Source organism: Meriones unguiculatus, chromosome 3, assembly GCF_030254825.1.
Source record: "Meriones unguiculatus strain TT.TT164.6M chromosome 3, Bangor_MerUng_6.1, whole genome shotgun sequence".
Taxonomy (NCBI): domain Eukaryota; kingdom Metazoa; phylum Chordata; class Mammalia; order Rodentia; family Muridae; genus Meriones; species Meriones unguiculatus.
The window spans coordinates 178,689,631-178,701,319 of NC_083351.1; the positions used below are offsets into that span (position 1 = coordinate 178,689,631).

The window sequence follows — 11,689 nt, forward strand, 5'->3', positions numbered from 1 at the left end:
TGTTATGTCAAGCCCTTGGGATGTTGAGGCAGGAGAATCATGAGTTCAAGGCTAGTTTACCTTCCTAATGAGATCTGTCTCATAATGATAATAACCACAAAAACCTGAATTCAGAAAATCCTCTCAGTCTGGTGTCTGTCATCACACCTAATCTAGAGCCATGTTTGGAAGAAGGGGAGCGTGGGCTTTTCTCTATCCTTGTCCTGTCCTTTCCACCATGATAGCCTGTAGATAAGACAGGCTGGGTCTGGGTTTGACTCAAGTAAATCAAGGGGAAAATACTTTTGTGGTATTTTTCCATGGATAAGGGCTATATTTGAAAGTTGTAAGTAGGGTCTTCATGTGTGTGTGCAGTTTTTAAAATTTTAGTTAAATTTTTTTTTTTTTAATTTTAAATTTAGGTTTATGTCTGGGAAAGAAATAAAGAAGAAGAAGCATTTGTTTGGATTGCGAATTCGTGTTCCTCCTGTGCCACCAAATGTGGCGTTCAAAGCAGAGAAAGAGCCGGAAGGAACATCCCATGAATTTAAAATTAAAGGCAGAAAGGCATCCAAACCATTATCTGATTCAAGGTAAAAGTTCATGTGCTGTAGTTTTCTCTGGAGCTTATTTGTAACTAAATAGTGTTATAGGGCCGCATTAGAATGCATGAAAGTGTGAGTGGCACAATGACCTGGCTGGTTCCGCCTCCATCCCAGCCTATCATTTTCTTCTTAGACAAGGTAAGAAAAGGTGTTGCCAGATGCTTTTTTGTTTATTTTAGGCCTTTGGCCTCCCAGAAATAGTCAGCTGATTTAAGGAAATAACAAAATATTTACATTTTTATTTGTTTGTTGGTTTACTTTTGTATTCATTCATCACTATCAGATGCCTTACTTTGTAAGTGCTGGGGATATTAATGACAAGACAGATTTTTGATGGGATTACATGATAGTGAGGAAAATCTGTAATAAAAAGTGAAATAATTGATTATTCTCATGCCATTTAGTGTTAATATACTGTTTTAATCTCACTGGGTCAGTGGAAATGGGGACATTGTTCTTTGAATTCGAGGTTTGAGGAAGGACCGTGTACATGATATTTGAGACCTGATTGAGAGAAATCGGACAGTATGAAATACTCCAAGGTGCAGAAGTGTAGGTGTGGAGGCCATGAACCTTAGTCTAGAAATTCACAGAAGTCTAGTTTGCTGTGAGTGGAAACTAGAGAGTCGGGATTAGAAACTTAAGAGAGTGGAGAAGTATTGACCACACAGCAGCATGTAGATGGGATACGCTCCCCTTTCCAAACAGTGGTAGCCATTTAAATGAGGTAAGCAGATTCGTTACCTTTAAAGTCTTTTGGAAGGTAGCATAGAGGCAAGACTGGAAGCAGGAAGAGATAAAGGTCTTATCTGGATGACATGCTTGTGCGGGAGTGGGTGGGGACAGCCAAATGGAGTGAATAGGTCTGGCCTCTCTTGAGGCCAGAATTGATCATATTTGCTACTGAATTAAATGTATAAGAGAACAGGAGGAAGAATAAGTTAACAGATCCAAATTTTCAGCTTGAGCAGCTCATCGATGGTGGTTCCCTCCTGAGATCAGGAAGATTGCAGTGGTGAGGTGGAGCATTTCCTGACTCTGCTCACGGAGCAGAGAGTCTGACACACCTAAATGGTGACTGGTTTGTAAATAGACAGGTCAGGACAGATGGCACAAAGTCAAGAGAAGAACATTTTCTAGGACACAAGTAGAGAATAGGATTTAAGATGGCATCTGGATTTAGAAATTGGAAAATTTATAAAATTTGAAAGTATAAAACAGAGAAGACTAAAACATAATGACCAGCATGGTAGAAGGGAGCCAGGAGTATTTGGTGTCATGAAAACCAAAAGAAGGGGATTGTTTTAGGAAAGATGGATAAATTAAACGACACTGAATGCTAATAAAACATGAAGAGGATATTGTAACATTTTAATAGTGACCTTGACAGCAGCAGTTGATTTAGAGTGGTCAAGGCTGGAAGGAATCAGCACTTCTTGATTTATGTATTAAAAACTGTGCTTCTCCTGCATGTCTGGGACATTAGTCAGAATAATGTTGATGAAGGGCAGAGGGCATAAAAGGGTACGGATCGAGGATCTGGAATTAGGCAGAGAGAGAGCGCTGCTGTAGTTTGCTGTAGCAAACTACACGGCCACAGTAGAGGGGTTACATATCGTCTTACCATAGCAAGGCTTTTCCTTTTCCTTCTAACGTCCTCATGGCACTTCCTTTTATTACCTTGCTTGTACTTGTGAATGTCTAGCTATGTTGTGAGCCCATAAAAGGGACCTCTTTGTGCCCTTTTATGTCCTTTCTGTAGCTGCTGCTGTTCATGGAGTGAGTCTGCATGTTCCTGTTTGTGTCTTTTAGATATACTCTTGAGTATTAAACTTTTTCTGCTTGGTACATTGCTTTATGTTTGAAGAATGGTTTTTTAGTTTGCAGTTTGACTTATCAGTGGCTCCGTCCAAGTATGTTCCTTTATGTTGGGTTTGATCCTGTTTTTGATGGTGTCACTGAAGAGCTCCTTTATGTACATATGTGTGGTATTAGGTATGAGACTGTTGATAGATACTGAAATTTTAATATAGGTATTTTCACAAAGCTAATTAATTTTGTAGTCACTTTTAGTAGTAAATTCTTGAAACCGTCCCATCCCGAGTAGTAAAAAATAGTTTTAAAGTCTTCTAGCTAGTATGGATATTTGATGATTTGTTATTTTTAAAATCTTGAAGTGATAAGCATATATTAGGTTCATAGTAAAGAGAGCACCTTTTTCCTTAAAACATTAAAAATGTAATTAAAATTGTTTAATTAGCTATTAAAAGCCATTGTCATTTTTGCTTTACGCAAAGATTAAATACAGTCTTTGTTTCAGGGAAGTAAGCAATGGGATAGAAAAAAAAGGAAAGAAAAAATCTGTAGGTCGCCCTCCTGGCCCATATACAAGAAAAATGATTCCAAAAACTGCTGAGCTACCTTTGGTAAGAGGATTTGTTTGCATATGTTCTCAGTAAAGATCCTTGTAATTATTAAAAAGTGAATGTTTTATTCTAGTTACAGTAGAATTGTCCTTTAAGTATCTTTTTTCTTTAAAAAAAAAAATTTTTTTTTTTTAATTTTCCAGGATAAGGAATCAGTTTCAGAGACTCCTACGTTGGATTTACCTTGTTCTATAGGGTAAATAGTTAATTTTTTTTTCCTAGGAAATTTCTTTGAGAGAGAATTAGTATTTCTATTGTTATGTAATATAGTTGTTATACCATTTAAATTCTCTTGTCTCAGGAGAACTGAGGGAATTGCACATTCATCCAATACCTCAGATGTGGACCTCACGGGTGCTTCCAGTGCAAAAGAAACTACTACCTCGTCTAGCATTTCCAGGCATTATGGGTAGGTATTTTATATTCTTACTCTGTTCTCCCCTTCCTGAGACAAGGTTTCCTCTGTGTAGCCTCAGCTGTCCAAGCTGGCCTCAGATTAAGAGGTTGGAACTCAGAGATCCACCTGCCTCTCTCTGCCTTGAAAAAGCCAGGCGGGGAGTTCCACGCCTTTAATCACAGCACTCCAGAGGCAGGAGGCAAAGGCAGGCGGACCAGCAGGTCTCTGGAGTTTGAAGCCTGGTCATGACTGTCCAGCTTGGTTTAGTAACCCTTGTTTTTCTGTCTTCCGAGACAGGGTTTCTCTGTGTAACCCTGGCTGTCCTGGAACTCATTTTGTAGACCAGGGTAGCCTGGTCTCACACACCCACATTAAACTCACACATCTGCCTGCCTCTGCCTCCTAAGTGCTGGGATTACAGGCATGTGCCACCACATGCAGTTTTTTTCTTATTATTATTATTATCCTTCTTAATGCTGTAAACCTCCAACATTATTAAAAAAAAAAAAGTTAAAAATAAAGTTAAAAATCTCTCAGTTGTGATGTTGAAATAGTAAAATAAGGTACCTTTTATTCTTTTAAGGCAGATCTTCCATGTATCTTTAGCTGGCTGCCTGGAACTCAGGCTGGCCTTGCAGACATCTGTCTGCCTCTGCTTCCCTAGTTCGTGGACTAACCTAACCATGTGTGCCACCAAACCTGGCCTCTGTTAAGAACTTTGATGTTTGTACTGTAAAGTGTGCCTTGCTTTAGGATGGTTTTTGTATTTTATAAAACACCTGAATCAAGAGCCTTTTGCTAGTGCAAAGATTTTAATTTCAGGATTAGAAAAATTAATTAGTAATAATCCTCTTTTTATTATTTATTTATTTTTTATTTAGTTCTTCAGAAAGAAATTTTTATTAGGCCACATCATGTCAGGCATAAAAAATTATAGCCTGTTTTTGAACATATCTAATAGTTTACTTATTTTTCATCTTTTTGTTTTGTTTAGAGTTCAGTAACTGCTACTCTGGTAATGTAAAATTTTAACTTACTACTTACTAATGTTTAAACCACCCCCAGTTTTCAACACGTTTCTCTGTGTAGCCTTGGCTGTCCTTGAACTTACTCTGTAAACCAGGCTGGCCTTGACCTGCCTCTTCCTCCTGCCTTTGGAGTGCTGTGATTAAAGGTGTGTGCTGCCCCTGAATCTTATACAACGATGATAATATTATTATTTAATACTACTAATAAATAATATAAATAATTATTGCTCTGTCCTGCCTAGTTTTTTGAATATACTATCATATTTAGTTTATTCTTTATTTTGAAAACTGTTTTTCTAGTTTTAGTATTGAAGTACATGAACTACTGTCTTTTGTACAGTTTGTGGTTATTCGTGTTTATCGCAGTAAATTAGTATATTAAAGTATTAGTGCTTGTTTTTTTGCTGCTTTCCTGACATCCTCTATATCGGCAGGAGGACTTTTCCAGTGACAAACTACAGAAATGACCCTGAAAGTCTGTCTCACTGTCCTGTTTTAATGTTGACCTTAAGGGTTTTTTGCTTAAAAATTATTACTGTGGCTTCATGTAGACCCAGGCTTGGTGGTGCACACCTTTATTCCCAGCACTCTGGAGGCAGAGGCAGGTGGATCTCTGTGAGTTCCAGGACAGCCAGGGCTCTGTTACATAGAGAAACACTGCTCAAAAAAAAAAAAAAAAAAAAAAAAAAAAAGGTCCGGAATTCCCTGTGTAAACCAGACTGGCTTCAAACTCCAGAGATCTGCTGGTCTGCCTGCCTTTTCCTCTTGCCCTTGCACTCCTGCCTCTGGAGTGCTTTGATTAAAGGTGTGGAACTCTGGGTCTGGCTTTTTGTTTGTTTGTTTTTTTAAAGTGGTGCTAGTAATTGCAGCAAGGGCCCTGCGCTTGTGAGGAAAGCTGCTTATCACTGAGCTACACTGCCAGATTTGCCCTGATTCTTAGTATGAAGTCTAATAGTTGACAGTTAAGGAAGAGAAAGTCTGCGAAGGCCAACCCCAGGAAAGTGAGGAGTCTGTGCGGATGAAGTCAGTGGGCCAGTGCTAACGACGTTCACTGTTTTAACTTGGTTGAGTTCCATCACAGCAGAACATACTTCCGCAGCCCCAGGCTGGGAGTCAGTAACCTCAGCATGCGGTAGGCTGATGCAGGGAGATTATGAAAAGATGCTAGATGATCTCTATGACGAGAACCTGTTTGGAAACAAGTCCCCTGGTAAAAAGATCTTAGGAGACATATGTTTTCCCGCCTTAGATTGTCTGACTCTAGAAAAAGAACTCGCACAGGACGGTCTTGGCCTGCTGCAATACCACACTTGCGGAGAAGGAGAGGTCGCCTTCCAAGAAGAGCCCTCCAGACCCAGAACTCAGAGGTGGTAAAGGACGATGAAGGCAAAGAAGATTATCAATTTGAAGAATTTAACACAGAGATCCTGAATAACCTAGCAGACCAGGAGTTACAGCTCAACCACCTGAAAAACTCCATCACGAGTTATTTTGGTGCTGCGGGTAGAATAGCCTGTGGCGAAAAATACCGAGTTTTGGCTCGTCGCGTGACGCTGGATGGCAAGGTGCAGTATCTTGTGGAATGGGAAGGAGCGACGGCGTCCTGACTGTACGGCTGAACGATGTGTTCACTGCACTTGTGTCCTGTTGGTACAGCTCACAGCCCTAAAAGAGTGTGGGTTTTATTATGTTTCCTAAACAAACAGACAGAAAACAAAAAAAGTTCACAAAAGGAGGTGATACTGGCCTTAACATGTACGTGTCAATGTTATGGATATTGTCATAAAAAGATATCTTTTAAAAATCAGAGGAGAGACTTAATTTTTTAAATCTTAGGATTTGTAGAATGTTTCTAGACTAGGATATTAAACATGATTCAAACCCATGCATGGTCTTAGATACTTTTTCTAATTATTCCATTGAGTCAGTTTTTGTGATTAGTGGTTATCAGAGCAAACAGATCATGTAGATAGCACAAGTATTTGCAGAAACAGTGTGTGTTTTGTTACCAAAATGTTGGAAAAATTTATTTCAGTACCCTTTAGATTTCATAAAGTACAGTGTATATAATGCCTACTGAAAGACTGTAAAATATTGAAATTTCTTTCAAGCAAATGTAAAAAATATATTGAGCCTGTAAATTGCTCTGTGACTAGACTTCATTGTCGTCTTAATATATTCTTTGCATGTACATGTATATACACGTATATGTGTATATATGTGTGTGTGATTATGTGACCTATGCAATACAAATTATGGGAATGGGCAGCTTTGGAGTATATATCCCATAATTCTTATTTCAGGAATAGTTGCAGTATTTACACAGCAGCATTTCTTCTCAGGCTTTTATTGGGTGCTGTTGCTTGCTATGTATGAAGAGAAACGTGTCAAAGAAGTGTAATGTGTATTGAAGAAGGGTGTGAACAACAGTGTTCATGGGCTTTTAGAATGCTTTTCAGTCCTTATAACTCAGCTGTTGAGTATCTGAAGCAAATTCAGTGATGTCCACATCTCCTATTAGAAGTGACGTTTCCGAGTTATCGTGGCACATTATGATTGTAAATGTCTCAGTTTTAACAGTAAGTCTGTAGGAGCCGGTTGAAAACTCCTGAAATGTCTGTAGTTTGTTAGTCATGTTTGAAGAAGCGTAGTGTGAACAAAGTATTTTATTGCACAGGGTTAACAAACAGTATGTTGCTAGCTGAGGCTAACTGCTGTTTTATTACAACATTACCTCTTGTTTTTATAAAATGTACCAAGATTTAAATTGATATCTTTATTTTACATGTTAAAAAAGTCTTTTATCTCCAGTGTTAGAGTTGTCTTCTGTTTCCTTTTGATTTATTTTATTTTGTTTGTTTTCTTTCTTAGCCAAAGAGTAAACAGAAGAATATTGTTTTGGTAGCTCTTCATTTTACTTTTAAAACGATTGGTGGATTTTAGACTGAGAATTGGGGAAATTTATGACAAAATGGAAACTCTGAAGTGTATTGACGACAGAATGCTGAAATTGTGGTTAGTGCTTATTTATTCCATTAACTGATTATTTGACTGTTTTTAAAGAAACATGCTTTATTTCTTCAAGCATCTTCAAAAGATGCCTTTTCTTGTCACATTGTAGCCAAAAGGAGCAGAGAACTGCGTTGTCCTGCATTTGGTTCCTGGTTGACCAGGTATAATGAGCTTTACAAAGTGCAAATTACACACTGCCACTTCTGTTCACCTCCACCAAAACCTGATTCCCCTAGCTCTTAATTTAAAGTTGCCTTCCTGCAGCTGCAATATTTTGAATAACACAGAGATTGTGTTGATTTTTTGAATGTTTGTTTATATCTAGGGGTAATGGAAAATGTAATTCCCGTGTAACCTTATTCCCTCCAGCTGTATCATATTTCATTTTCCCAAAGTCCTTTAATTCTAACTGAACACCAGCAGTATTTTTAGGAACTCTTTAAGATACTCGGAAGACGATTTATCAAGCTGAACTGTCTTTAGACTTAATTATTGTGAATGTCTGTTTTCTTTTATCATGGTGGTTCACATGCTCTGATGTTCAGTTTGTATTTTTGAAATTGCTTTACTTAGAATTAAAACAGACCAACATTAAATGTGTGTATTTTTTAAAGAGCTAATGAGTTTTTCTTCTGTATTTGCTTGAAAATACACACAGGTGCAGTAATAAACTGCTTTTTTATTCAGTTAGGGAGGAAGAATTTTCCAATTCTACTTTCGTCTACTTAAGTTAATCTTTATAGAACTCTGCTTTTATTTCCTTTTGCCCCTACAATAATACTCAAAATCTGTGTTCATCTTAAATGATCTTTTAACAAAGGATAGTCAGCCAGCTTACATGCTTTGAATTTGAAAGGCAGGCAGTATGTCTCTGTCCTACCGTCTTCCAAACATGAGAGAAATTTAGACTTCAGAACTGTTTCTTGTACATAGGTGTTGGGCCACATGTAAAAAGATTTCTTATTTTTGCTAAAATGTTTTGTCCCTAAACTACAGAATGAAAAGTTGTAAAAGTAATATATCTCCCTTTCTTTTTTCTTTTTAAGCATTTAAGAGAGGGGGAAAAAGAAAAACAAAAAACCAGAGAACACAGGCTGCAAATCTTGGCAGCTGCTAGACAGGCAGAATAGAAGCGGAGGACAGGCCTTCCCTTCTGAATTAGGCCCCAGAATGCTCAGCAAGGTGGCCGCAGAGTGTTGTAGAGAAAGCGTCATGGAAGTATGCCCAGGTTTTGGAAAAAGGTAGAAGAAAAGGAAAAGGCGCAGAACACGTAGACTTAAGAGATTTGGCAGCAGCTCCAAAAGTCTGTAGCAGACCTTACTTTAATCTCTCTCACTTGTAATTTAAAACATTTTGTAATGACCTTGGTACTCTATGATAAGCCAGTTCTTATATGACTGAGAGTGAGTGTCAGTTATGAGAATAACTAAGTTCTCAGTGCTTGTTTCAAGCTCCTTCTGTCTTCCTGTTCTCTGAAGTGCTGAGGTCACAGGTTGAGTGACGCCCGCCCAGCCTGTAGGTTCTAGTGTTAACATGGAAGTCTTATCTTGCCAGGAAGATGGTTAATGGACTTTGGTTGTGATTGAGAATTGAGACTGTCCCACCGTCATTTTTTATTGACAAGTTAATGTCCAAGTATTTGATTTCTGTAGTGGATAGATTTGTATTTCTGCATATCAGTGTTTGGCATAAAATTGTGTTTTGGGCTGCTTTGTGTTCCTGTTGGATACTATTATATCTTGGTTAGAACATGTTCTGGCTTAAAACAGTTACTAGAGTTTGAAAAAGGTTTTATGGCCAAGGGAGATACTGTGCAGATAGCCCCTCCTCCACCCCATCGTCCCCACCCCTGAAAAGGCCCTCTTTATGGAGAAATTTTCTTTCCTTCTTAATTATATTTGAGTACAAGACTCTAGAAGTCCTATTCAATTTCCCTGAAGGCATTTGATAGGTCATAGTCTTTGATCAGGAAAATGAAAACTTGACAGTTAAACTTAAGGTAAGAACTTAATTTTAATTCTTGGTATTTTTCTAATTGGTTTTAGTTAGAAGCCTAGATACCTCTGATAACATTCTGACACAGGAGAAACACTGTAAGTTATTATAATAATGGCTACATGAAATCTTTTTCTATATATTTAAAAGTAGTATAAGACCAGTGTCCTGGTGTATGCTGGTATCTCTCGCCATTTGAGAGGCTGAGGTAGAAAGATCAAGAGTTGGCGGCCAGCATGGGCTACATAGTGAGACCATGTCCAAATTAATGAAGAATTTAAAAATGAACAAGAATAAAAGTACAAATGAACACGATTACTGCCCACTTGTTCCTGGCAGAATTTGTTGTTGTTGTTAGTCAACTCCCCTTCTTGGCTTTTCTGTTTCTGGAGATGAATAAATAAATTGGAGTCTTAATAATTCCTTTTCTTCAAGGAATATAATTTGTCACTTAGATTTCCCACTGGATCTAAATAAGCAAGTAAAACCTTCACAGGTGATATATTATGTACTTTTGGATAAAACAAATATTCTGTCCGAAATTCTCAGTCTAGCTAGCTGTCAGTATGCAAGCCCATAGTATTATACTAGCTATAGAGGGTGAGACAGGCTAGTTTGGAGCCTGCCTGTGATCCAGTAGTTCGATTCTGTCTCAGAATTTCTAGTCCATATTGTTTCCTGTGTTATATTCAGTTATCCCCTTTGTCCCTGCGATGTGACATGTGTTTCTTTTGAAGCTGAGTGAACAAAAATTGGTGTACGGGAAAGGAGCAGTGTAGAACCCTGGATAACAATTTGCTCAACCGCATCTGAGCAAAACAACAAAACCACCCCTCCCCCTTGTTCCGTAGTAGCCGGTGCTTTTAATCCAAGTACTGGGTTAAAGGTGCTGCCCACCACCACCCAGCTGGACTGGCAGCGATGGCACACATTGTTCATTCCAGTAATTTCAGCACTCAGGAGGCAGAGGCCAACCAGGTCTACAGAACCTGAGTCCAGGGCTACACAGAGAAGCCTTGTCTTCAAAAGTAAAAACGAACAAAAAATAATCCTTTAAAAGCTATAATTTAATACCGTTAGTGGGATGCAAAGTCAATTTTCCTGAACAGAATTTGAACAACACAACTGCTAAAGGTTTTTGTTGCATTTTGTTTAGTTTTCGTTTGGAAATATGTTTAACTGCTTTATTATTATTATTTTTCTTTAAGATTATGTGTTAAGTGTGAGTCCCTGGCTGTACGTCTGCACCACAGGGAGCAGGCGCACAGGCGCTGAAGAGGAGTCTGTGGCTACAGACAGATGCAGGGGTGGTCCTCCGCCTCTCACCTGCTGCTCCCACCTCAGACTTCTTGAAAGTGTCCCTGAAGATAAACTCTGTGTTGAGTCTTTTGAGTCATTAACACTCAACTTTGATTTCTGTATCTCCTCCTCCAGATTTCAAGATCATATGATAAGTCCACAGAAGAAAATGTTTGAATTGCACTTTATAACCTGTCTTGTCCCTCCTGTCTTCTTTCTTCAGGCTTTGTGTACCCAGGCTGTGAAACTGCCATGTTGTTGAACATGGTCTTGAACTCCAGATCCTCGTGCTTTCTACCTCTTGACTGCTAGAATTATACTACGCTCCTTTTCTTTAAGTTTAATTTTTAAATTGTGTGTGTGTGGGGGGGGGGTCGGTATGTACCTGTGAGTGAAGGTGCCCTTAGGCACCTGAGGTACAGGTGTAGCTGCTGCCTGACATGGATGTTGGTAACTGAACTTGGGTTTGCAAGAATAGTGTATTCTCTTTACCTCTGAGCTATTCTTCCATTCAACTATGGTTCTTTTGTTTTGTTTTTTTGAGACAGGGTTTCTCTGTGTAGCCTTGGCTGTCCTGGACTTGCTTTGTAGACCAGGCTAGCCTCAATCTCTTAAAGATCCTCCTGCTTCTGCTAGGATTACAGGTGTGCGCCGCAATGCCTGGCTCTGGTCATTTTTGATACTTCTTTTTTTTTTTCTGCATTCTTTTTTTTTTTTAATTTAACTTTTATTAATTACACTTTATTCATTTTGTATCCCCCCATAAGCCTCCCCTCCCGGTCCCACCCTCCCCCCTTGATACTTCTTGTAAGTCATAGTTTTTGTTTGATGTCCTTTTTTTGTAGTCACGCCGGTCTGAATGAATTCCTGATCTTCCTCCTTCCTTGCTTTGACTTCTCAAGTGCTGAGATCATGTGCATACCATGCCTAGCTCATAGTGGGTTCTTT

The 11,689-nt window shown here is 38.6% G+C and overlaps 1 protein-coding gene across 3 annotated transcripts in view; it reads left to right on the forward strand.

Moving 5' to 3' along the window:
- Positions 1-8,063, forward strand: part of Mtf2 (metal response element binding transcription factor 2) — a 42,569-nt gene extending 34,506 nt beyond the window's left edge. For 2 of the 3 annotated variants that reach the window (XM_021657848.2, XM_060381103.1), the window contains 5 exons: positions 402-572; positions 2,905-3,010; positions 3,154-3,206; positions 3,312-3,419; positions 5,685-8,063. In XM_021657848.2, the coding sequence (XP_021513523.2) occupies positions 402-572; positions 2,905-3,010; positions 3,154-3,206; positions 3,312-3,419; positions 5,685-6,042 (796 nt within the window). In that variant the 3' untranslated portion in view covers positions 6,043-8,063. The remainder of the gene's footprint in view (positions 1-401; positions 573-2,904; positions 3,011-3,153; positions 3,207-3,311; positions 3,420-5,684) is intronic. The other variant, XM_021657847.2, reaches the window with a different exon arrangement.
- The last annotated feature ends 3,626 nt before the right edge of the window (positions 8,064-11,689 follow it).